Source organism: Phoxinus phoxinus (genome assembly GCF_949152265.1).
Source record: "Phoxinus phoxinus genome assembly, chromosome: 1".
Lineage (NCBI taxonomy): Eukaryota > Metazoa > Chordata > Actinopteri > Cypriniformes > Leuciscidae > Phoxinus > Phoxinus phoxinus.
The window spans coordinates 18,834,771-18,861,170 of NC_136876.1; the positions used below are offsets into that span (position 1 = coordinate 18,834,771).

General features: G+C 41.6%; 1 protein-coding gene across 3 annotated transcripts in view; it reads left to right on the forward strand.

Moving 5' to 3' along the window:
• Positions 1–26,195, forward strand: part of col5a3a (collagen, type V, alpha 3a) — a 57,654-nt gene extending 31,459 nt beyond the window's left edge. For all 3 annotated transcript variants that reach the window (XM_079632567.1, XM_079632566.1, XM_079632568.1), the window contains 51 exons: positions 82–135; positions 2,958–3,011; positions 3,191–3,244; positions 3,600–3,644; positions 4,283–4,336; positions 4,453–4,497; positions 5,413–5,466; positions 5,581–5,625; positions 5,955–6,008; positions 6,330–6,374; positions 6,806–6,859; positions 7,429–7,473; positions 7,699–7,752; positions 8,290–8,397; positions 8,489–8,542; positions 8,826–8,879; positions 8,974–9,018; positions 9,166–9,219; positions 9,305–9,349; positions 9,474–9,527; positions 9,607–9,660; positions 10,124–10,177; positions 10,908–11,015; positions 11,234–11,323; positions 11,514–11,567; positions 11,665–11,772; positions 11,864–11,971; positions 12,059–12,112; positions 12,208–12,261; positions 12,355–12,462; positions 12,823–12,876; positions 14,874–14,927; positions 15,859–15,912; positions 16,091–16,144; positions 16,232–16,339; positions 16,411–16,464; positions 16,558–16,611; positions 16,700–16,753; positions 16,832–16,885; positions 16,963–17,070; positions 17,210–17,263; positions 17,413–17,466; positions 17,746–17,853; positions 18,218–18,271; positions 18,432–18,467; positions 18,750–18,803; positions 18,888–19,200; positions 19,965–20,077; positions 20,199–20,267; positions 20,920–21,153; positions 24,660–26,195. In XM_079632567.1, the coding sequence (XP_079488693.1) occupies positions 82–135; positions 2,958–3,011; positions 3,191–3,244; positions 3,600–3,644; positions 4,283–4,336; positions 4,453–4,497; positions 5,413–5,466; positions 5,581–5,625; positions 5,955–6,008; positions 6,330–6,374; positions 6,806–6,859; positions 7,429–7,473; positions 7,699–7,752; positions 8,290–8,397; positions 8,489–8,542; positions 8,826–8,879; positions 8,974–9,018; positions 9,166–9,219; positions 9,305–9,349; positions 9,474–9,527; positions 9,607–9,660; positions 10,124–10,177; positions 10,908–11,015; positions 11,234–11,323; positions 11,514–11,567; positions 11,665–11,772; positions 11,864–11,971; positions 12,059–12,112; positions 12,208–12,261; positions 12,355–12,462; positions 12,823–12,876; positions 14,874–14,927; positions 15,859–15,912; positions 16,091–16,144; positions 16,232–16,339; positions 16,411–16,464; positions 16,558–16,611; positions 16,700–16,753; positions 16,832–16,885; positions 16,963–17,070; positions 17,210–17,263; positions 17,413–17,466; positions 17,746–17,853; positions 18,218–18,271; positions 18,432–18,467; positions 18,750–18,803; positions 18,888–19,200; positions 19,965–20,077; positions 20,199–20,267; positions 20,920–21,153; positions 24,660–24,806 (3,747 nt within the window). In that variant the 3' untranslated portion in view covers positions 24,807–26,195. The remainder of the gene's footprint in view (positions 1–81; positions 136–2,957; positions 3,012–3,190; positions 3,245–3,599; positions 3,645–4,282; positions 4,337–4,452; positions 4,498–5,412; positions 5,467–5,580; positions 5,626–5,954; positions 6,009–6,329; positions 6,375–6,805; positions 6,860–7,428; positions 7,474–7,698; positions 7,753–8,289; positions 8,398–8,488; positions 8,543–8,825; positions 8,880–8,973; positions 9,019–9,165; positions 9,220–9,304; positions 9,350–9,473; positions 9,528–9,606; positions 9,661–10,123; positions 10,178–10,907; positions 11,016–11,233; positions 11,324–11,513; positions 11,568–11,664; positions 11,773–11,863; positions 11,972–12,058; positions 12,113–12,207; positions 12,262–12,354; positions 12,463–12,822; positions 12,877–14,873; positions 14,928–15,858; positions 15,913–16,090; positions 16,145–16,231; positions 16,340–16,410; positions 16,465–16,557; positions 16,612–16,699; positions 16,754–16,831; positions 16,886–16,962; positions 17,071–17,209; positions 17,264–17,412; positions 17,467–17,745; positions 17,854–18,217; positions 18,272–18,431; positions 18,468–18,749; positions 18,804–18,887; positions 19,201–19,964; positions 20,078–20,198; positions 20,268–20,919; positions 21,154–24,659) is intronic.
• The last annotated feature ends 205 nt before the right edge of the window (positions 26,196–26,400 follow it).

Here is a 26,400-nt window from a genome sequence, read left to right on the forward strand (position 1 = left end):
GGTTCATGAATATTGCATAAGCAGTGCAAAGTGGTGCATAGAATATGATGACGAAGTGGTATTCTGTGTTTCACCTTGCAGGGCCGGTCAGGAGCGGATGGAGGTCGAGGGGCTCCTGGAGAGACAGGAGCAAAGGTTATTCACCATATAGTTCCATTAGGACAGACCATGCACAATAATACTAACTTTTGAATTTAACCTATGATAGTTAGAACACAGTGATGACGTATATATTTGTAGGCTAATCAGGAAGTTAGCCTCACCCTGGTTCCCTTGACAAACCCATTTTTCCATTGGCTTTTCTGATGAAAATAAGCTCTGGACCAACGGATATTAATGACTCTTAGACGTTTTGTTCATCATGACAATCTTCACAAATGAACACAACTTTTATGAAGTTTGAAGCCCAATATGCTGTACAACAGCCTGAAGGAATGTTAGGCTATAAACAAACTACACAAACCCTTTAAATCTTTATTTCAAATCCACAAGTTTTGGGTTAGGATAGTTTGCAAGAGCGTGAGTATAAACACAATTAGGCTGTAAAAGTGGACTAGTGAGTTGATGAGTTTACCTTTATCCCCAACCCCATTTAGCCACTTATTAGCAATCGCCTTTTTCAAGACACATAGAAGCTGGAAAAATTATGAGTGAGGTATTACTGATGTAATTTACAGTGGTGAATAAGGTCAAATGTTTAACTAGCAGATATCACCATGAAACTTTCCCAGTTTATTACCTACATTAAAGAAGTTTTCTTTAAGAATATTACAAGTTTTCTGTCATTTAATGTTTTAATATGCAAATTAGGCAATATATAATTAAATATGTGCTAATTTGCACATATATATAAAAAAAAACTAAATCTGAGTATTGGATAAAGCCAGGTTAAAAAATATTTTTTCATTGTGTTCACATATTAGATGGGAAAAAATTACAGAGGGATTTATGGATATCTACTTTTGTTATCCTGTAAATCAGAATATACTGTCAATATCCTTAAAGGAACACTCCGACTTTTTGGGACAAAGTGTAGTTAAATAAAGACCTAAATGTGTATTTCAGACTTTTTTTTCAACACAAGTCTGAAAGAAGACATGTTATTAAAGACAAATCTCAAAATTGACCAGTAAAATGTTTTTGCCTGCCGTGTCTCGCCTTAACTATATAGGCCCACCGAAGCATGATATCGTAGTTTTTACTCCATTACATTGTTCTGTACATCGGCGCAGGCTGATAGGTCCTAAAGTCAACCTTCCTGCAATCACATCCTTTTCTATAGGGAGCAGCTGATTGGTTCCTGCTTTATCAGTAGCCAATGAGCTCGCTGCTCAACCTTCAAATAATTGGTTAGCATTTGTCTTGGCACTACAGCGCACTTTCAGAAACCCTCCTCCTTCCCCAGCTCCACCTGTGTAGATCTGCTACAGCTAATTCATGCATGCTATATTGTACAGCAGCAGCATGTCTTACTTGCTCTGCAGCACCGAGTCGTTTATGTATTGGCAGTAGCAAGTCCTGTAATTGCTCTGCAGTAGCAACAGCATAGCAGATCTATTCTGTCAAGACCAAATATATCAACATTGTCATATCAATTACCATGCCAAACACTCTAAGACTTGTCATGATAGAACTACATTGCATAAAAACATGTTGCACCTCGTTTATTTTTTAAATGAAGAAATTGACACCTCCTTTGAGGCGTGATATCAGTATTCGATTTGTGAACGAGCTGATTCTTTCCAATGAATTTGCTATATCAGATTGCAAATCGCACTCCACGATTCATTTGTGAATTGGACCAATGTGATTGCATCTGTTCTTGAGTCAACTACTTACTGATTCATTGATTTGGTTAGAGCTCATTTCCAGTTAATAATTCACTGAATTCACAAGTCTGACTTAAAATTAACCAAGAACAGGAGATCCTCTGAGCTTGGGCACGCGCGTGACTGATGGTACGAAAAGTAAGTTACTAATGCGAATCCTGTCAGGACCTGGTTCTCCCCCTAACGTATAACAGTGAAAGCAGGGAAAGCTGTAAAATTCCTGTCAATGGTGGGGAAAGAGTTCAAATCAAGCACTTTACTCAAGTAAAATGAAAAAGGAACCCTTAATACTTTTACTGGAGTAATATTTTAATAGGTTATCTGTACTTTTACTTAAGCAAAAATGTCTGTACTTCATCTACCACTGGTATTTTATGTTGTAGTAATAAAATGAAGTTGAGCTTGTGTTCACCGCAAACCTTATTTCAGGAATTTAACCATAAACCCATTAACAAAGCCATTGATTCTAGGACAATGGAACTAGGAGTGCAAAAATGCTAATTTACGGGTTTTAGGACTCATTCCCCCAGCACTCTATATGTCGGTGAGTTTGCATGGGAAACCTCTACAAATATCCAGTTTTTGTGTTTGGTTAGTTAATGTGTGAATGGATTTGCTCAAGTTGTAGATTCAGCTGCCAGAGCTAACTGGGAACACCGGAAACTTTAATTTGACCCTAATAGTTTCGGCCACTGATGGAACCGTTCGCTATTGAGAGCTGTGTTTTATTGTCTGTGCTGACAATAGCAAGCATTCAGCCCTGTCCAGCTGCAAGACCCGTCAGTAAATAAATCACGCAGAGCTATTTAGCACAACAGCAGTTTGTTTGATGAGGAAGTGTGAGGTACTCCCGCAGCTCTCCGAGTCTCAGCACCGGATGCGGGATGAGAATCGCAGCAGATGGGAAGGTTCCTCTGAGGCAGCCTGTCAAACCCTGCCACATGCCACACACACCTCTGGCCCATAGTCACTGCTTGCGTCTGTGCGTTTGTGTGTTCGAAGCAAAGCACATGACATTGTGAAAGGACATGAGTTCTGTTCAGTTAATGAAGTGTGCTGGTGGACGTTTGTGTTTGAAACGCCGGCTGTTTTGTCGATCTTTCTTATGGATCTTTGTCTTTTTTGCAGGGTGACAGGGGCTTTGATGGACTGCCTGGTCTTCCAGGGAACAAAGGACATAGAGTGCGTAGAGAACACCAAATTGCTTAATCAAATCACACAGTCTGTTTACTGCTCAGTCAAGAGTGGCTCTTAGATGTGTCTAAACACTCCGCTTCACTTTTAATAGATCCTCAGATCCATTTTAGACTTCATATTGTGTGCAATATCACAAATGTGACTCTCATGTGAACATTCCTCAGGGAGACAGGGGGAAACCTGGACCCCAAGGTCCACACGGAGAGCCCGGTCACAAGGTAATACAGATTCGCCTTTTCTTCTATCCGTTTTTTCGGAGCTTTGTGCAACACCCTAAATGAGTCTTTTATCAGATTGCTAATAATCCGTTTAAAGATCGCCTGCACTGCCCCAGGTGTGTACTCGCAAATCGCATGAAAGATACAAGCTGTGCACTGTGTGGGATGTTCTCATTATGCAAAGTTGAAAAATGTATGCAGCAGCGATTCACATTGATCACAGCTTTCAAAAAGGGGAATATTTTTGCATACATAACCCTTCTGACATCCTTCCTTAAAGACTTAAGGCTGAATCTTAGTTTTTTTTTTTTTTACCACAATGAAAAATATTATATTGCCAAACTTCCTATTACAGGGTTCGGATGGGCCTGTTGGACCAAGAGGGCAACCAGGAGAACCAGTGAGTGACGCAACCCAAACCATGGACAGACACACATGCACATACAGTAAACACATACAACGCCTCTGACATCCAGTGGGCAGCTCCGTGTCCCTGCTTGGCTCAGTCTGATTAACGGTGGCTCAAGCACCATTTAAGTCTCGGCAGGTGAGCTGTGATCCACTGGGGCGCCGGCTGTTTAAATGGATCACCCAGGGCAGTAAGGGACTTGAGCACTATTACAGCTCGGTACAGAGAGAGATGCTGTGGAGATAAATGTGGGGATGGAGATAGATGAGCTGGGAGATTGGTGAAGGGAAGAGATGAAATCCTGGCCTGCATGATTATATTTCCATATCAATCACCTCCCTGGAGATCACAGATGTGGCTCTGGAACAGGTGGCTTGGCCGGTGTACAAAGACCAAGACTGACAAAAACAAAACACACACGCCAGCCATACACACACAGACACGCACATACTAGAGGCAAGAGGATCTATACACGCATATATACACATCAAACTTCAACAGATGTACAGAAGCAGCCTTGTGCATATACCAACACTAATCTGTAGTGAAACTCTTCGATCATTACAGCACTTAACCTTGGTGATGCTAATGGGAGTTTCTGATGAGTTTCTGATTGTTTTTCTTTACAGGGGCTAAGAGGACTTGTGGGGCCAAGAGGGCCACCTGGTCCAAATGGGCAGCAGGTACGACAACTACTATCCATCAGAGTTACATAATGGCTACTTTGCATGCAGAACATGGATAGAGGCGCTGTGGTATTTTTAAGATTGTGAAGCATAACATTGTGTTTTACTTTTAGGGAATTCAAGGCGTCGATGGTGTTCAAGGGGCAAAGGGCAACTTGGTGGGTCTGCTATGAAGTTTTCTATGCATGTACTACACAATGTCTGCAGATGAATAAATTCCAGAAAAGAGCAGCAGGAGGTTTAGTGCGGTTCTCCGAAACAACATGTCAGATGTTGTCAGATAAAACCAATTGTGAAATAACCCGGGGAGGGTCTGTTGCACTGGCAGACAGGGTAACAGAGCCCTTGAGAACTGTAGAGCAAGGTTACCTCAAGCCTTCATCTATTCGTCTGACATATACTGCCTTCAAGTCATGTTGGAATGATAGAATTTACTAGATGATTGCACATGAATTGCACCACAATGTTTTAATTACCGGTGGGAAGATGGGATTTTTTTTAAAGCCCTGATTTTTTCAGAGTTGGGGGCGTGTTCATTAAAGAATTATAAGAAAAGCTAATTGATATTGGTTACAAACTGGGGTAATCAACAGCATGCCACAGATACCCTTCATAGAGCTCAAGTTATTCCTTTACATTTTCATTGTGGATGTTGACTGTTCATTTTAGTTTGTATGCACTTTGTGTTCTGTTAATTAAAATCGGCTATAAAGCCTGGCAGAAAATACGACTCATTTAGCCAGTTTATGAGGCGACAGCTTTGCACAACAAAACTATATTTCCCATCATTCTCTGTGGCAGCCAGATAGTGATAAAACACATAGTTAAAGCTCCAATAATGCACATACTTTGCCCTTGATTTTGTGGTACTAGCGCTACAAATCTTTTTCAGAAAGTGAAAAAGTGAAAATTTAGGCCAACATGAAATAATCAATCTTGACAATATTAACCATAATAGTCATGATTAGTTTTGCAAACTTAGTAGGAACTTCCCTGGAGGACTTAAATGCATCATTGTAAAGTTCTAACTTTACAAAATAATGATTATTTTATAATAATCCCCCATTTTGCAGGGACCCTCTGGCGAACCTGGACCTTTAGGTCAACAGGGAAACCCAGGCATACAGGTACACATCCATCTTCACTCCAGTGCTGCCTAATGAAGCCAAATATGGTTTGAACAAAACCCACACTTTTGCTTTTGAACAAAAATATTTTTTTTACAAAATCTTCTTTTTCAGGGCTTCCCTGGTTCCCAGGGGCCTATAGGTCTGCCAGGAGAGAAGGTAAACTCCAAGTCTTGCATTATTTCAGTTTTAAAGCACTGCCCTTTGACCCTGCGTGTGGATGAGTGAGCATCTTTGTGTGTGTGTGTGTTTGCGCTTTTATTCAGATTTCCATATGAAGCTAGACAGATAATCAATAGCCAAACTTCGCATACACATCGTGCACACATACGGTGCATCTTCTCTCAAATGTGCCTAAGCACATTATGAATATTGATTGCAGTTAACAAGCTGAGCATGCTGGGTATAAAAGAGGTTTTGGTTTGTGGTTTGGATCAGAGGATTCAATATTGATTGTGTGTGTGTGTGTGTGTGTGTGTTTTAAACAGGGCCCTGAGGGCAAAGCTGGAATGCAGGGCCTTCCTGGGATTGATGGTCCCCCAGTAAGTACTGTTCTCCAAAACCATCATACGACTGAATCATTTGATTATAAATAAAAATAAATATGTATATATATTCCTACCAGCAAGCAGGGGGCGCTATGGTGCATACGGTCATGTACATATTCCCAAACTTCACCCTCTACCACAAACATTCTCAATAAATCTTCACAGCATAATTTTCATGCTGAAAAAGCGATGATGCAGAGTCCTTAGTCCAGGCCTGGCCTTTTGTGTTGGCTCATTAGCTCTCTCACAGAAACAGGATGTCCCCTAATCAGCCTGCTGTCATGCTAACACCTGGTTATCTTGTTCAAATCGCAGGGTCATCCTGGAAGAGAGGGTCCCCCTGGGGAGAAGGGACACCAGGTGGGTTACAATCACACACACACACTGCTGCTCCACTGACCTGAATAAGCGGTGACAATTTGAAGAGGAAACGGAAAGAGCCAAGAGTCTAAATGCGGCACCGCACAAAAAACGCTGCCCAGTTCTCGGCCCCCACTGTCTGAAGCCTTTTGTCACAGGCGCTCCAGCTGCAGTAGCTAAATTATCACCGGTCACATCACAGCGTTCTTTTATGTGTGCGCTATTGCAGTAAAAGGAGTCAAGCCATCCTCATTGTGCGCTCATTGTTTCATTTTCACCACGAACCCTCTCGCTACAACTTTAGCAATGAGGATTCATTCTAGAGTTTGTCGTCAGCACACAAGCGCTACAATAGTTCAATCGTAGATTAATGACAGGGTATTGTTAGTGCCTGAACACTATACTGACATACTGTCTCTTCTTCTATTCAGGGTTTATCAGGAGCACAAGGGCCGATCGGATATCCCGGGCCCCGTGGAGTGAAGGTGAGCAGTTTTGAGATTGCAGGTTGTTCGGTTGGGTGCAAAGACGCTCAAAGACATTTGGTCTAGGATGGCGGACTTTTGATTGACAGTCCGACTTTGGGTGAATGGCAGACAACTGGCTCAGGTAGATCAGTTTAATTCTCTCCGGAAAACCCTTGACAGTGCAAAGCACTCGTGATGGACAGTCGAAAACGCAACAAGGAGGAAAACGAAACCTGTCTGGGCTTGTTTGTGTGGAAGTGCGTGATGCCCTCAGCATGTGGTCAAAGAATAAATAACGGGTTTATCCTGCTAGTGCATAAATCTATTTTGATGGTGTCATCCAGATTATTATCGTCTGCATCTATGTTCTGTCACAACGGAGTTTATATTTGTAGCGGTATGTCTTACCTCGAGCATTTTGCAAGCTGAGAATTTTATTACTTTAAACAGTCAGTGCTGATATACTGATGTCAAGACATCATTTCTGAGATTCTGTCTTTCAGGTGAACGTTTCCTATCTGAGGCTTGGAGATTGTGCAGAGATCCCTGCGGCACACACTGATACATTTTGTCCTTTTTTTTAACAGGGCGCAGATGGGGTGAGGGGTCTGAAGGGTAGCAAGGGGGAGAAGGTAAGACAGAGAAAAAAATCTGCTTGTTTTTTCATAACAAAGCCAAGGGAAAAGAAGACAACAAGTTCAGTTATCAGTGTGGAGATAAGGCACAGTGTTTACTGATAGTGGCTTCACTTGATGCATGATTTTCTCTGCCGCCTTCCTGAGTATGTCAATGTTTTCATGTGTGTGGAGCAGTTTGAAGGTAGTTCGGTCTAATTGAATTCCTTTTGTCCGCTACAGGGTGAAGATGGTTTCCCAGGGGCCAAGGGTGAAATGGGCATTAAAGGAGACAGAGTGAGTCTTTCCATTCAGTCTGAATAGGCCATAATTAGTGGTGCTTGCCAAGACAAACATAATTATTATTATTTTTTAACCGACCACCCACCCCCTAGTATTAGAATGCAATGTGTAAGTTGTCCGACACATTTCTGCTAAGGGCGCAAATTACACTTAATACCATGCAGCTTGAGTAAAGTTATTTTATTCATTTTTAAAGCCATCAAACGCACAATTTATTCCAAAAACCAAAGACAAAACCAATTGAGGTAGTGTCCCAAGCCATATCCAGGGATAGAATATCATAGACACAATTGGACTGTATTAACTTGGGCTAAAAAGCAAAGACCTTTTAACCACTCAAAACACTATAACAACCACACAGCAACCTTATCAACACCTTAAAACACCTTAGCAAATGCATAGAAACTAGAACAGTGGAGTTTTGACCACTCACAGCTTGTTTAGAAAATGTAAACAATGTACTTTTATAGATGGCATGATATAGATTTTATTTGTAGATTTAATAGTAACTTTGTCTGTGTGCATGCTTAGGGTGATAATGGGGGTTCTGGAAATCGTGGCGAAGACGGACCAGAGGGGCCGAAGGGTCAGTCAGGACCCCTGGGAGAGTCTGGACCTGCGGGCATTGCTGGAGAAAAGGTCATTGCTGCTTCTATACCAGCAGTCTATTGGGCATTGTGTATATTCTGATAATTGTCTTTAATTTTCTGACTCCTCACTCCATGTGCAGGGCAAACTTGGAGTTCCAGGATTGCCTGGATATCCCGGCAGGCAGGGGTCCAAGGTAAAGCATCATCATTGAAATTACAATAACCTGATTTTTACACTGAATTCTGAAAGCCGCAGGTCTCAGTCATGGTATATTAATATTTCCATATTACCTTTTTACTGAGGATGATTAATGGCCATTTAGAGGGTGTTTTATTAATAGCTTATCTGAAGCTACAATTATTATTTGGCTTATTTATGGTAATTGGACTTCAGAGGTTAATTTGTGGTTAATTAAATGTAGAGATTGATTAATGAATGGAATGTGGTAATTGATTAACCTTCGTATTGGTCCACAGGGATCAGTGGGCTTTCTTGGAACAGCCGGGGTGGAAGGAGAGAAAGGAAAGAGGGTGAGAGGCCTCACTGTACACTGTCCGAGAGATAACACACACCCTGCTGCATTAATGTGTGTGTGCTCTTTTTTAAAATAAATCTTTTTTACAGGGACCTGCTGGACAGGCCGGTGCCGATGGCGAAAGAGGTCCAGATGTAAGTCTTTAGCATGCTAATGAAATGTGACACCTCAGCACATGCAGGAATTAACGAGGAAACAGCCAATGATAATTGATTGAACAATCATTTTAATCATGCATTCTTTATACACATATTTGCGTGTTTGGTTCCTATTGTTTGCAGGGTGCACGTGGGGGAAGAGGAGCAAGAGGACCGACAGGGAAGCCAGGAGCCAAGGTAAGAAATCCATCCTCTTACAGATAATGATCCTATAGAAGCCCTTTTTAAAAAGATGATGTCTCTTTCTTTGTCTTATGCTCAGGGCTCCGCTGGTCATGATGGCCAACAGGGTGCCACAGGAGAGAGAGTATGTTATCTATTACAATTCTCCTCATATTACACGGTCAATCTACCAGACTAATGTGAGATTTCACATTTCTTTTCATTGCTGGAGATAAATGAATACTAGTGCTTCTTCCGCTCTGCTTTAGGGCCCTCAAGGACCACAAGGACGCAATGGAGAGGCCGGGCCAAAGGGACCAAATGTATGTGACCAGTAAAGAAAGAAAACTCTTTGAGAGAATGAAAGAATATCTCTTACATTTTTTTGTTCTTTCTTTCCAGGGCCCTGCGGGAAAGGACGGGTTGCCAGGTCACCCAGGTCAACGAGGAGAGCCAGTGAGTCAGTTTATATTTTAAAAAGAATCATTTCAAAGAAAGATAACCACGGTCATGTCCCAAAGGGCGCATTTGATGTGACTTGTGAGCACCCTTCTGAATCCCTAAATGACAAAATAAGACACTTTATGGGTCTTGTGGACTTTAGCAAAGTCCCTGAGACCACAGTGTGTCCCCTTTGTTATTTAATGACTCAAGTGCTCGTAAGAGCCACTATGTGCTCTTAATGCCGAGCTAGTGCAGACTCTACTGCAAACTACTACAGTCTATGCGGCATCACAGTGCAAGTGTAGGGCCTGATTAACCTTACATTTCTATATGAATTCCCATAACTAGATACACTGATTAGTAATTACTTTAAAAAAAATAAACAATAGGAAAAGCAATTTTGCAGGCTAAGATCAGCCGGTTTTGCTTCTGAAATAGTTTTTTTGAATGTTCACATAATATTTTTTTCATACAGGGATTTCAAGGAAAGACGGGTCCTTCCGGGCCTGCTGGAGTGGTTGGACCACAGGTGAGTTGATCATATTGGCTTGGGGCCCTATTTTAACGATCTAAGCACAAGGTCTAAAGCGTACGGCGCAAGTGCACTTAGGGCGTGTCCAAATCCACTTTTGTTAGTTTAACGACGGGAAAAATGGTCGGCGCGCCCGGTGCATGGTCTAAAACAATTGACACTATTCTCTTAATAAGTAATGGGTGTGTTTTAGGCGTAATGTGCAATGAACTAATCAGAGTCTCATCTCCCATTTCCTTTAAAAGCCAGTTGCGCTCGCGCCATGGCGGATTCGCTATTTACATGGCGAAATATGCAAGCAAAAAAACGTAATGCTTCTCTAGCGAGGAAACATATCTGCTCATGCGTGAGGTTAAAGCGTGCGAGCAGACCATTGGCGAGAAAAAGTGTACGCGCCTATACGCACACATTAACATGCTTATTTAATCTTTTTTTTTTTAATGATGCAGTCTATGTCAGTTGCCTCAAAATAACAACGCACCAACAATGCGCCTGAACACCCCTCGTTTTCACTCGGGTGCAAATGCATTTGCTATTTAAACAACGCGGCACAGGACGTGAAAATGATAACTGCGTCGGGCTGAAACTAGCAAAAAACTCTTGCCTGGCGCTGCATTGCACAGAGTGTATGACAAGGTCTTTTTTTTCTCAGTTCCATGAAACTATTCAACATTTATGAATGTTTGATCTGATCCAATAAAGCTGTCTCACTTATCTCTTATTCCAGGGAAACACTGGGGAGACTGGCCCCACTGGTGACAGGGGACACCCAGGTGCCCCAGGACCCCCTGGAGAGCAAGGTCTGCCAGGAGCTGCAGGCAAAGAGGGAACCAAGGTCAGATATCAGCATTAGAATCATCATCATGAAACACACCAAACACATTCATCTAGTTATAAGTTACATTGCTCATTACACTCCATATGTTTCTGCTCATTCAATATGAATAGAGCTCCCAGCATGACTCTGTGCCTATAAAGAATGATGGATGACTCCTAATGAGTGAGAGAGTTGTGGAAACACAGATCCATCTTTCTGTGTTCTCTGTTCTCCAGGGAGATCCAGGCCCCGCAGGGCTGCCCGGGAAGAGTGGTCCTGCTGGTCGTCATGGATTCAGAGGAGAAAGAGGCTTACCTGGCACTCCGGTAACGTACCTCAGCGCATCTGAGCGAATATCTTCTCAGAATCCCCACTGTGATGGCTGCTGCCTTTACATAACTGACAACTGTTCCAGTATGAAAGCAGGCTTTGAACAAATACGCAGATAGCAGTTGCTGTATGATTTTTTGACATGTGGATTCTCAGCTTCCCTTTCTTGCATTCATGGTTTATTAGGGTACTGCTGGTCTGAAGGGTGGAGAAGGACCCCCTGGTGTCGCAGGACCAATTGTAAGTGATTTCCAATTGGCATACACCATTCTCCTCCTCTTGATTTTCCTTATTATAGTTCACCTAACTAAAATGTTGCATTTCTCTGTCTGCACAGGGTGCCACAGGAGAGAGAGGACCTTCTGGAGCTGCAGGTGCCATTGGTCAGCCTGGTCGTACAGGAGGTGTCGGTCCCGCTGGGCCAATGGGAGAGAAGGGCGAGCCGGTGAGAGTCAGCAGGATGTTGTATTCTGTAAAATGAGAAGATTTAATGCTAGCTTCAAGAGTAATTACCAATTACCTCTGTTCCTCTTCAGGGTGAGAAAGGTCCAATTGGCCCTGCTGGTAGAGATGGAGAACAAGGGCCTGTGGGATTACCTGGTCCTGCAGGGTCACCTGGTCCACCAGGAGAAGATGGAGATAAGGTACAGCTTTGAATACCTTTTCAGCAGTTGCGCATGTCATGCATGTCATACTGGTTGTTATTTAATGGGCATGAGTATGTTTTTCAGGGGGAGACAGGAGGACCAGGGCAGAAAGGCAGCAAAGGAGACAAAGGAGAAGGGGTGAGTATCTATCCTTATTTTGTCATAAGCAATGAATATTACATGAACTTTCATTAGAGGTTCGTAACACTGTATCTCTGTATCTTATCTCACAGGGTCCCCCAGGGCCGCCCGGGAGCCAAGGACCTGCTGGACAGCCAGGTTCACCAGTATGTAATAAATGTGGTGTGTGTGACCCAATGTGTGAAAGACTGCTTGGAATTCTGTGTGTGTTTACAGTACAGCACTGATGTCTCTTTAAGGGTCTGGATGGAGAGCCAGGGCCCCGGGGACAGCAAGGAATGTACGGCCCAAAAGGAGATGAAGGTCCACGTGGTTTTAAAGGGACGACTGGACCAACAGGGTTGCAGGTACAGAATATGCCACTGACATTTGTTTTTCCAGACTGTGACTCTAAAAGTTAAACAAAACAAACAAAATCAAAGTTGGGTCTATGAGAAAACAATAACAGAGGGTTGCGTGATTTGCTGGATACTTTTGTAACGAGACTGCCATTTTAAACCTGCATCCCTGAGTTGTTGCATGTCATATTGAGCATTCTGTCAGTTCCAGATGTCCTTATCTATTGACTGCATGCATGAATGCACTGTGTTTGCAAAATCTTAGTTCATCTTCATCCAGATGGGACATAGTTTTCACAGTACATTGAGGGGGTTAATCCACCTTAATTCTGACACGGTACAGCTCTAAATCTGAATCTGTTCATTTAGGGAATGCCAGGACCCCCTGGAGAGAAGGGAGAAAGTGGCCATGTTGGATCTATGGTAAGATTTGCATATCATTAACCCTTATATGAATGCTTTGGCACTAGAATATTTTTTTTTAGTCTTCTTTATACCAATAAATGCTACACAATGCAAGCAGGAGGTTTGGGCAAAATTGAAGAATAGCTTACCTATCGGTTAATGATTTGGAATTTGAATATAATTTGGCATACTCCACAGGAAGTTGAATTGGAATTTGAGCCGGTTGTAGTCTGGGTTGATGTGTTCTTCCAACCTAGTCCATAAAATTGTTAAATATAAAGAAGTATATATATAAGTTAAGTACACATTTCTATATATCTAAACATTTGTTAGCCGGTCTGTGTGTAAGGCCTATTAAAACCAAACTGTAAGCCTTTTTGTAAGACACTTCTGCAGTTAATTTGATATATTTTTGCAATTAATTTTAATTCTACTTCTCAAATTGCAGTTCAAATTCAGAAACTGAAATGTATAAATATAATTTCGAAAACATTCTCCAACTGAAAAGAGTTTTCTAAAGGAAACAAGTCCCTTCATTTTCAATTATCTGCACGCAAGTTGTCCCAAACCTGAATGATACCTAAAAAAAAATAACGCTTGTCAAAGACACTGTGCTGTTACCATGCTGAGACAGTGGTTTCCAAACCTGTTCCAGGGGTCCCCCAACAATGCACTATTTTAATATCTACTTTGTCTGACACATCCTGCTGATGATCTGAATCAGGTGTTTGAATAGGGGACTTAATGTGCACTGTTGGGGAGGCTCCAAGATCAGGTTTGGAAACCACTGTTCTAAGCAATCACATTTTCACCTGGCGGATGAGAAAATGGATCATCCCTAAAAAATCCCTTAAATCTAGGAAGCAATATTGCATAAAGATATACAGTATATCAATTGGAAATGGCTTGGTAACCACACATAACACCCTAGCATGCCAGGCAAGCACAACTTCCATTTACACATTTACTTACATAAACATGAAATGTAAAAACATAATTTGTGGTACAAACTTATTCATGAAAAAATAATCATTCACTCACGTATCACACTAGTCAGTCCATCGTTTCAAACCTGTACAGCATTTTGTGTGTGTGTGTGTAAGATGGGAGTCTGTATAACACTGAAAGATGAGGAAACTGTTAAAGAAACCATGTGAGACTGGGGCATATTTCATGCGTGTGAGTGTATAAGTGTCAGGGCCGTATGCGCCGAGAGTGACAGAAGAGAGAGAGTGATGCTGGTTCTGAAGTGGAAGGCAGCATGACAGCTGCTAATCAGATTACCGTGAGCCTGGGCTGTCTAATGAGCGCGCTCCTTTGTGACAGTCTTCTCGCAGCTCCGTCAACCATGAAGGAATGCAAAACAAGATTCTCAACGGTTCCACACACTTGCACGATTAGATGAAGTGCATCAAAACTGAGCAAAAACAAAGCCACAAGACCTCACTGGGACCGTCTCATCCATGAGCGAATGCCGTGGATCATGGGATTTCCAGGCCCTAAAGCATAGCCACCGAATTTCCCGTTTTCTCTGTACCGGTTTGTGTTAAGCCTCTGTGATGGATTCTCGAGTGTGGGGTGTTGTATATTTTTGAGACTACACACTCAGCCTTGGTGTTGATGCTCGCTGCAGCCTATCCAGCTGGATGCCTCGCGAAGCACTAATGTCTCTCGGTGGAGACTGCGTGCGGCGCACTAGCAATGGGTTTTGGCCAGTTTGATTAATGGCTCGTGTTCCGCCCTTTGCAGCACTAAGAGGTATGCTTCAGGAGTTGAAAATTCATGCAGTGTAACCAGAGAATGGAGAAGTAAGATGGTCCTTATTAAAATCCAGACACAGCACACAGAGAGGAAATCAGCCCGCCCGTAATAGCCTGTCACCACCATGTCATAGATGTACAAAAAAACACACCTATCTGACACAGAGAAAGGTGCTGATTGGAGAAAAAGAGAAGAAGAGAGAGTACATAGCTAATGATGTGTAGAACATGCTTAATCATTCTGCTTTTCATCAGGGCCCTCCAGGACAACATGGTCCGCGTGGCCCCCAGGGAGCCATTGGGGGAGAGGTAAGTGTCTTTGTGTTTTCCCTTCCTGCCTATCAGCCTGCTGTGCTGAAGGGTTCAAGTGCAGGGCAGTATATCAGCACTGATTAGGGGTTGTTTTGTAGTTAAACACCTCAGTACTGCTGAGACATAATGAGGAGGCTTTGCTTCACGACTCCAAAGAATCCGTCCTCTGTATCAACACTCTGCCGTGCCGTAGATGAAACCCCCTAGGCTGTTATGGGGTCACATACGACACCTCATTTCTCTTGCCTCAGCCTTTCATCCTCCCCATATCTCTTTCTGCCCACCCTCTGCTGATTTTGAGTGTTAAATTATTAACAAGAAGTGGGATATGATCCTTCTGCAAGAGTTATATTTACTTCTCTATGAATGATTAAGGAATATTAGACTATCATCCCTGAGAGAGAGTTATATTTACCTCTATTAATGGCCGCCTTTGAACATCTCCCATGTGTTAATAATTGAAAAGTGAGAGACGCGGCAGTGACCCATACGCCAGCACTCTCTCAGAGCTGGAGATGAGAGGAGATGTTCAACGGGGCTGATTGTTCCCATCATATGAACATGCACAGGTAGTCAGGATAAGAGATGAAGAAAGTGGTCAGTATACATGTGCTGGTCATCCATTTGGCTTCATGTGTTCACCTCACTTAAAGGCACTCAGCAGAGAGACTCCAGAGACCAGGGCAGCCACTTTAGTTTAGACTCATCTGAGACATTCATACTCAGCCACTGCAGCCATAAACGCCTTAGCCAGGAGGAAGCTGAACAATATGGCGTTTTAGCTTAATAAAATGTGATTACATATACACAGAGACTGTGTTCGGTAGTCTGTAATCTCATCACTGTAATGTCAACAGTCTGCAAGTAGAGGAGACATTCTTGCATGCATTATGTATGAAACTGACTCAGTTTTGTTCTGTGTGGCAAGGGTCCTCAGGGCATGCCGGGCGGAGTGGGCCAGCCAGGAGTGGTGGGAGAAAAGGTAGACCTCTCTTACTGTGTTTATGTACAAGTGTTTTTCTGATTTATGGGGGAGGTTGTATTTATTTGTTGGAGGGTGCTGCCTCTGTAACTACGTAAACATGTAAGCCTAAGTATGATGGATGATCACTTTCTTTTTGCTTTATTCTCTTTGTTTGTCTCTTTTGTGCTCTGTCTAGGGTGAGGATGGAGAAGCAGGGAATCCAGGAAATGTGGGTGAAACTGGCCCCTCTGTAAGTAATTTCCTCATGTTACCTCTTTTTCTCATTAGTCTTTCATCGCCCATGTATCACTAACTTCCCTGTTGCTTATATGTCAAGGGAGAAAAAGGTGACCTGGGTGAGAAGGGTGATACCGGCCCCTCTGGGGCTGCAGGGCCCCCGGGATTTAGAGGCACACCTGGATCAGATGGACCCAAAGGAAACCCAGTGAGTAACTACTCCCATAGTTAAAAATGTCAGGAAGATTTTACTCTGACATCATCCATTTCCCTCAATAGGGTCCCCTTGGATTTCCTGGAGACTCTGGACCTTCTGGAGAGCCAGGTGCTAATGTAAGTGGAACACACCTGGATCAATTCAAGCTTCATGACTGACACATTTTGATGGTGAATACACATGGTGATTTGAATAATTGTTGGTTATAGGGTATTGATGGTGGACCAGGAGCTAAAGGGGATAATGGCGATCCTGGTAAAGCTGTAAGTAGAGTATTCAAGCAATTTGTGATGTTGATGAAATTATACATTTGTGAAAATGATTGAAATAAATATTATTTGTTTTTAACAGGGACCCCAAGGAGCCTCAGGAGAGCCTGGCCCTCCAGGGCCACCAGGACGGAGGGTGGGTTTGGCCACTGTGAATTGTGTACAGTATGATTTCCATACTGTGTTATCTAATCACTAGTCTCCTTCCACACAGGGACATGTAGGTCCTGAGGGAAAAGAAGGGAAACAGGGAAAAAAAGGGGCAAAGGTAAGTCTTTTATAATAAACCTTCATTTAAAATCTCATATGTAGCATATACATGTTTTACATTGCTATCTTCGTCAGGGTTCTGCTGGTGCAGAGGGACCAACAGGAAAGACAGGGCCTGTCGGACCACAGGGACACCCTGGAAACTCTGGTCCAGAGGGTTTGCGTGGGATTCCAGGCTCTGCTGTGAGTCTAAGCACTTTTTTTTTTTAGATAGATAGATAGATAGCAGATATCTAACCATGTGACTCACCCACGCTTATCACTGACCTCTCTGACCGCTTAATCTATCTTGAACGTATCGCTCTGCCTGGTTCTTCTCCAGGGGGAGCAAGGGTTAAACGGGCCCCCAGGGCAAACAGGACCCCCAGGACCTATGGTAGGGTTTCCACCAATTCTTTCTCTCCCATATTGATCTACAACTGTATCAAATACTGGTCTAAGAAAAGAAGACAAATGATTTTGGGCTTGCAGTAAACTCTGCCTCGCAATGAAATTGCACTCTGTGACTGGCTTTACTTTATATAGGGGCCATCGGGATTACCAGGACTGAAAGGAGATCCTGGCATTAAAGGAGATAAGGTATGAGAGCATCATAAAGGTGTGATACCTGACTGCATCTTAGATGTGCACTTTTTTATGCAAGATGTAAACTATACAGCCTAAGAGAGCTGTGGATGCAACTGAACGACAATTACATCTCTCAGATAAGACAAGCATAAAACTCTCAAAGCATAACTTCCCGGCAATGTGGTCATGCTGAAATATTCTTTGTGTTTGGAAAATTATGGCATGTGGAAATTGTAATGGCTCAGCGCACAAGTTGTATATTATAGCTCTGCTGTCCTTTGTGCTGTCTAGGGTCATGGTGGGCTGATTGGCCTGATTGGACCTCCAGGAGAGATGGGAGAGAAAGGAGATCGAGGCCTGCCGGGAAATCAGGGAGTACAAGGCCCCAAAGGAGACGGTGTATGTATATATAAACTGTATTACCTATACAGTGTATGTATATACAGTTTTCTTAGTTGTCTATGTATAAATAAAGTAGAGTAGGCAATTATAATGCACGAAAATTCTCCATCACAAACAAGCCAATCAGAAACTGCAGTTGCTAAGAAACCTGAGAAAGTAGTATTTCACTATTTCATGAGAAATGTTCGATAAAAACTGATTTTGAATTTTAACTTGAATGGCCAGTATCTTATAAGTTAAGATGCATTGGATTTTGAACTGATATTTATTTTGTGTTCAGATTGTTTGTCAAGTGTTAGCATGAATAGCATTAATTAATGATGGTCTAAGTGGAAACATTATTTTGATCTCTTGATAATAGGGCGTTGGTGGCCCTACTGGCCCAACTGGGCCACCTGGACCTCCTGGGTTGTCTGTAAGTTGCCTTTTTCAGATGCATTCATTTTTCTCACTATATGTATTCATAAGCCCTTATTATTTATGTATTTGTGCGTGGAACTGCTTTTGAAGATACCTGATGATTTGTGAAATCATATTGCTTTTTTCATTACTGTCACTTTCTTTCTCACTGGTAGGGTTCAATAGGTGAGAAAGGATCTAAAGGAGACCAGGTTAGTATATATTTTTCTCACTGCAATCTTATTTTTTTAGCCTCTCCCTCTCTCTGTATATATGGTATTTGTTTGTTCTGATCTGAGCTCTTGCTTCTGTCATGAAACCTGAGTGAAATACATTCGCAGTGCCAGTTGTATCCTGCTGCTCCAACTTGGATAATCCCTCTGAACGGATCGCCATATGAAGCTCTAAGTTGGCAGTGGCCTTTGAGGAAGGTGCCAAATTTAGGGATGCCTGACTAAACTGTTTCTGTTATTCTCCCCCCCCTCCCCCTAAAGGGAGCCATCGGTGCAAGAGGAGATCCAGGACATGCTGGCCCACCTGGACAACCTGTGAGCCACCATGATTTCTCCTTACTTTTCTGTCTGTGTCTTTTATCCTGTCTCCTCATGTCTCCCATCACTCTATTTCCCTAGGGCCCACCAGCCACCATGATCGAGCCTCTGCCAATCAGAGAGGGACGTAAAAAGCGAAGGAGACACTCAAACCGACAAGGAGTCGGAGCCAGGGCAGAGACTGAGGAGGAGGAGGAAGTAGTCCAGCTTAACATGGAGGATTTCCTACAGGCAGACGAGTCTCTGGATGACCCAGAAGGCATGGAGGAGGTGTTCGCTTCACTCAACTCAATGAAAACAGAGGTGGAGCTCATGAGAAAACCACTCGGGAGCTTCGAGAGTCCTGCCCGCACATGCAAGGAGCTGATGTTGTGTCACCCAGAATACAAAGATGGTGAGGAAGACTTTTTACACATTTCTCCGTAGTTAATTAATTACATCCATAGGGAGGGAATTCACTAAGAATGCCTGCTGATCTGGGTTTATTTGCACATGCTGTCTGTTCACTAAAGGAATTATGCAAATAAGGTACATTTCAAAACCTGAGCTGAATGGAATTTTCACAGTGCAATTCTTGCAGGCCAGTTTTGAGTGCTTGGGTTGTGGAAGATTAGCAGACTACCACAGTCTGACATACTTCACTGGGACTGCATAGTATCACTCCACTCCACTGATGACCCTGAATCGGCTTTTTAAAATGCTACACCATACATCTGGATATATCAAAATGACATTCCTTACTCTTGTTAAAATTAGTTGCATTTGGTAGATGCTTTTATCCAAAGTGACCGGTTCATGCACTTTCCGGAAATCGAACCAATGACCTTGGTGTTGCTAGCACCATGCTCTACTGTTTGGGCTACAGGAATGTCTTTATTTTCATTTTGATGCAACTTCAGTTCAACTTCAGGAATGGAATTGTAATTTACCACAAGACCTTGGCAAATTGCACTGATTATTGTGAAATCTATAATGATTCTACATTGCATATAAAAAAGTTAGATTTGTGCTCTTTGTGTGTTCATTTAATTGAAAAATACAAATACTTCAAATAATCAGTGAACATGGCAGTATACTGAATTGACCCCTCTTTTCTTCTTCCTAGCAAATGAGTATTTAAAACTATTTAAAGAGATCTTGTAATCCACCCCCTCTTAGGTGAATATTGGATTGACCCAAACCAAGGCTGTCATCGAGACTCCATCAAGGTTTTCTGCAACTTCACCAGGGATGGGGAGACCTGTCTGCACCCTGACAAACGATTTGAAACGGTGACTCTCGAACCATACTCACGTACACTACACACGTCTTCCTGCAGTCTCAGTTCAACAGGCCTTCTGGAGTCTTCTGAAGAAAAACACGTCTGATCTGTCTCCTCATCTCTCAATACAGGTGAAGCTGGCCGCCTGGAACAAAGAAAAAGCGGGCAGTTGGTACAGCCAGTACAGAAAGGGCAAACAGGTGCTTTTCTCATCAAATATTTTCCTCTCATCTTTTAACTGTCTGACTGTCAACATGTATGCCACACCAAGTTTAGATCTACACACCTTTTTATATAGCATTTTGCCTCCACATTCTTTATTGTCGATAAACAAAAAGTTTATCTTGTCTAATAATGCAATAAATAGACAAGGTGTTATGGAGGCTTCTCAAATTAAAGGCGAACAATGTTAAAAGAGAATTTCGAAACTGTCAAACAATCAACTGAGATACATCACTCAATGGATGTGTGTCTTTGATGAAAATACAAAATAAATGTTATGTCTGGTCTAGAAAAAGGATATAACGGAACTTATACGCGCCTCTATCTGAAACGCCTCGGGCCAAACTCTCTTGAGTGCGCGCCAGCGACCTCCATCCGTCTCGACTCATTAAATGATGCTTGAGACTAACAGCTAACAGGCCTGTTTCACTTGCAGCTCATTCATAAGGTGTGACATCTGACCCTGTTATAGAGATTTAGGCAGACAGATGTCAGTCTCTCTTGCCTTCATTAGAAATAACATCTATCATGGGTGTGCAAGTTTGTATGCATGTCACACGATAAGTGTGTCTACAGAATTGCCTTTGATTAAGCTGAGTGCTGCTTACCCATGATTCCCCACTTCTGTAGTTCTCTTACATTGACACTGATGGAAACCCAGTGGCAGTGGTCCAACTGACCTTCCTGAAGCTCCTCAGTGCCACAGCTACGCAGACCTTCACCTACAGCTGCCAGAACTCCATTGGCTGGTACGACGCGACGAGTCACAGCCATCAACATGCCGTGCGGTTCCGCGGCAGCAACGACGAGGAGATGACGCAAGCCAAATCGCCCTTTATCACGTCGCTGCACGATGGTTGTCAGGTGAGGGGATTTCTATTGATGAAACTATCCCACACGAGAAGCTTTTACTTATGACATTGAGCAGCACTGCAGTTCTGATGATGTGGACATATACGATACCATTCAAAAGTTTGGGGTCAGTAGGGTTTTATCTTAATTTTTATAAAGAAAAAATAAATGAATGCATCCTTGCTTTTATACAAGATTTTTATTCCAAATAAATGCTGTTCTTTTGGACTTTCAATTCATGAAAGAATCCGGACAATTTTTTTTATTCTTATTTGTGTTTCTTAAAATTAACGCGTTAACATATGTTGCGTATCCTCGCAAGCACAGTCTTAAATGAGTTAAATGAAGTCTTAAATGAATGTAAAGAGTTGTGAGAAAATGTGTCCGATCCGCATTATGTGCCTGTCACATGACACTTTATGTCTTAAAGTGTGAGGGTGGTTTTCCTGCAAGGGTTCAGGCTGGGGGATTGCCGAATGACTAAAGAAACGTTATCAGCAAGATGGTAGAAAACTGCACATTTCTTCTATATTACCACCTACTGCTAATTATACACTCACAAAGCTAAATATTTGGGAGAGTGTTGCTATAGTATGACGATGTTGTAATGCAATAGGTAGTACTTCAAAGTTAATACCGAATTAAAACTAGAGAGAAGAAAAGAGACCAGAGCAACAGTTAAATCTCCTTTAATCCCTTCCTTGACCATGTGACTTATACCCAAAGTGAGACATTCAAACTGACCAATCAGAAAATTACAACTTCATTGATTAGTTTCAACCCTACAAATGTGACAGCGGCTGGTTGTCATTAACGATAATCAAAGAACAAAAGAAAAATAGAAAATCCCTCACTGCTCTAGACCGAATAACTTTTGTCGCTTTAATAAGGATTAATCTATATTTAATTTATATTTCATGCAGTGAAGACTGTGAAGTGTTTGATAATTGTATTACATTTCTGTATATATCCTACCTATTAGACCTACCTGGAAGTCTTAAAGCACTGTTTACAAGGTTACATAAGTAAAAAACAACGAAAACAATAACCTATTGTGTATTTTGTAAGGGCAAATCTGAAGCGGTCTGACTGGGCCAATAGAACAAATTGAGCCCTGATATATTGAAGGTCACAATGTGGTATTTATTATAATGGGTTTATGTGAAGGTTGTTTTATGGTCACTTAAATTAAAAGTTGTTGTATTTTCTAAAGCCTAATAAATATTAAAATGTATAGCTTTCAATTACACTGAAATGCTGAATGGCTATAATTAATGGCTAAAATTAAGGGGGGGGGGGGGGGGGGGCAGTATATGTATCTATGATACTGGCCTTCTTTTATTAAAAAAAGATGCCATTAAACAAATATTTAAAATAATACTGGCTTTAAAATGATTACAATATAAATATATATTAAAAACTGTAATGTTATGTGTAGTTAATCGCTATTAATTAAAGAAAAATGTGCGATTAATTAGTTTGCAGGCACTATATTTATCACAAGCCCAAACTGTTGATTATTAGTGTATAATGCAATTATAATAATGTAAGGCTGGTGCCAGTTCGTCTGAGCGCCCCCTCGATGAAGCAAAAGGCTCTCTTGGGAATTAACACTTGAACTGAATCTCGCATATGCAACACACACACACACACACACACACACACACACACACAAGCTTTCATTTCTATCCTTGTGGGGACATTCCATAGGCATAATGGTTTTTATACTGTACAAACTGTATATTCTATCCCCTTACACTGCCCCTATCCCTAAACCCAACCATCACAGGAGACATTCTGCATTTTTACATTTTCAAAAATATATAATTTAGTATGTTTATTAACCCATTCCCCTCATGGGGACCGCTGGCTGGTCCCCACAATGGAGGTGATCTCAGGTTTTACTATCCTTGTGGGGACATTCGGTTCCCACAATGCATAATAAACCAAGCCCACACACACACGCGCACGGACACACACACACACACACACACACGCCATCTCTCCCTTCATCCCCCACCTCCTCACCAGAAATACACTGAAAACATATGCAATGTTATGTGTGTAAAATTAGTAACTATATATGTTTGGTCTCATTTAAAGTGTCTCAGTTCGCCTGCTAAGATGGTCTTATTCTCCCAGTCATAATGAAAAGCTAAAAGAAGTTCTAAAATATGAGAAATAAGTCGGATTTATTTCCGCAAGCCTAAAATATCTGGCATCATTTCAAGTGTAATTGGTTGCAGAGACAGAGTCCGTTTAGTAATAGCGAATGCTGTTTGATCAATCTAAATTTGGGTACGTCTAAACACCTCTAATCTTTGATTTAATGTTACTTTAAACAAGTATACGGGCTTGGCCAATCCAAAGCTATTATAAGTGTGGTAAATTGATCTGCTGACATTTTTAATGGTGGCCAAAAACCTTTACTAAAGTAAACGATTGAACTAAGCTTCTGAGGGGGCATCCAAGGGGGTTATACAAAAGTGTCTCTGATCGTGTACATGTGAATAACGCCAAATCTTAGATGCATAACCAATATTACGTCTGATTGATGACCGGACCTGGCGAGATTGCGTCGGGAGACCTGCGAGAGAGCAGGGCCTCTAAGTGATATTGTCTCCTAAATCTGAGCGGGTAAAGTATTCTTAAAGAGCTGAAAAGAATAATCAAACATTCGTTCATTTTTTAATGATGCATAGAATATATATGAGGAAAAAGTGCTCCATTTAATCTTGTTGTGTTGCGTAAAAGGAAAGACAGTAACGCGCAAAGACCTTCCCCGCTGATCGACTGCCCTCATTGGTTCGATTCAGCCGGGTCTAATGTTTGTTAATTTTGTGGTTTGTAGTGTAGAAATATATGTAGGTTAGTTATAAACTGTATTTTAGTTTGTCAGACAACCTGTTTGTCCACAGTTGGGTGAATAAATCCCCTCGAACGTATAATATAGTGCAATTTCTAAAGAGAAATGAGGCATGTGAAAGTAAACGCTAAAATATTTCCCAGCTGATGAGCTACAGTTTATGAAAAGCATCTGTGCTCAAATTCACAGTCCTAATCGACTGATCAAGATAAAAAAATCGAAAAAGGGCCAAAACACCTGTGTCCGTGGTTATTTTCAGTTATTTTAAATGAAGCACTGATCTAAAACAGCTCTTTTCTGATGAACCGGGTTATGCCGTCACCATGTGTTTGTTTTGTAAACCGTAATTTCGTCTGTATGGGAGGTATTAGGCTAACATTTCCTTAGAAAAAAACACCCACACTTAGTTTTTTGGAGTTTTAATGAATCACCAAATTAGCCTTCCGTCTGCAGAAAATGAGGAGCTAAAAACAATCAGAACACGCTAATTCTAAAATAGCACCCAAATAAGCCTTTTCAGCAGGAGTCCAATGCATTATCCAGAAGCTCACAGGGATACACTCAGCAAATCATTGCAGAGCAAAACTACACTTGAGAATGTGCTTAAAACCAGGAGCCTTCTTTCAGCTAACGTTTCGTTTTCTTCCCACAGACACGTAAGGGTCAAGAGAGGACCGTGCTGCAGATTGACTCTCCACGATCAGAGCTCCTTCCGCTCATAGATGTAGCAGTATCAGACTTTGGGAATAACAACCAGAAGTTTGGATTCCAAGTCGGACCAGTGTGTTTTAACGGCTAACGCGGAGGACTTGCCAGCTAAAGAATGGAGTGATATTTATTGCGTAATATGCAAACGGTGGCTTTGTGGCATGTTTTTCAAATGACTTTTGAGCATCTGATGGGTTTCAAAAGCCCTCAGTTCCAAGGACGCAACGCAAGGACCCCAACCAGGATGAACTAAGCACATTTATCAAAGGGAAGTCTTTTTTTTAAATCTCGTTTCCTGCCTATCTTTACACTCTACTCACCTGTGGATTAAATTATGAGGCGTGACCCACTAGAGTTCCGAGAACTGCTCCGGCTGAAAAAAAACCCAATACATCATTTGTCTGTCATCTGCGCCACAGAGCGTTTTAGCCCAAAGCATATATGTTGAATTTACAGCCTGTGACACGGATCTCATTTTTGTTTGTCTCATTTGATAGCGATGATTCGAAATTAATTTGCCACTTGAGGGATCTGCCTCGACATTGAAGAGTAAATATTTCTGAGACCCATTTCCCTGCCTTGACTGCAATGCGATGCCAACTGAGGCGAAGTTATACCTCTTTACTAGTTTTGACAAGAAAATACCACCCCGATCTGTTTGTAATTCCTCGCTCGAATATTCCCTGTCACATCAAACTTGCAGTGTTACTCATCTTTAATCAGTGTACGCTCATACATAAACAATGTTGAATAAGGCCCGAGCTTTTCAAAACGCAAAGCAGTTTATGTGCATGACTCAAATGGAGCCCAGCTGCTTATTAATATGTAAAGTAGTCCGCTCACTTAAGCTGCTTGTCTTGTTAGCGGGCAGCCTTGTATGTTTCCCTGTCAGTGATCCATGTTTCCATGGTGGTAGCGTATCAACCTTTGCTCCACACTGCTCAAGTGCTTCATATATGTGTGTGGTAATGAATGAGAATTACTGTGTTGGGTTGAGAGAGAGGCGTCATATGAGCATTACACTGAAGACTGACTAAATGATGCTTCTTTTTTTGATGTAAACTCATTCATATCTGGATTTATGATGGTCAACCTCAAGAGTATTGTGTGCTGTGTGTATAAGTGTTGAGATGTCTTGTTTGTTGTGTTTTCCCACTGTGGTGCTAAAGAGTTTTTTTTTTTTTTTTTTGCTATGTGTAATGATAATTTGTTGTCTCAGGGGCAGAGGTAGGAAAAGGGAAGACGTCTGTGGTGCTTAATACTAATGGAGGGAGATAAACACTCTTAAAACAAAACAAAAAGAACAATGCTGTAATATACAGCCAATATGGTGCAAAATACATGATCATCTAGAAGTTGAACGTCAATTGCCTCTTTACTGTCTTTGAGCGTTTTTACTGATGTGTAAAGAGCTGGGAGGTCAATGTGCATATAATATACTGGCAAATGATAAAGATGTAGGACCTTATTATTAAAATTCAAAATCAATTTGGGAAAAAAGAGAGTCTGTTGAAAAGGTTGTTTGTAGATTTGGACACATTTTCACACAACAGAAAATGTGATTATTTTTATTTATATATTATATATATTAATTATTCACTAAAAAAAAAATATTTTCTTACTCAGCATTTTATCTAGTTTTCCAGTACAAATATTTAAAAATTCTAAAATCAAGATACAACAAA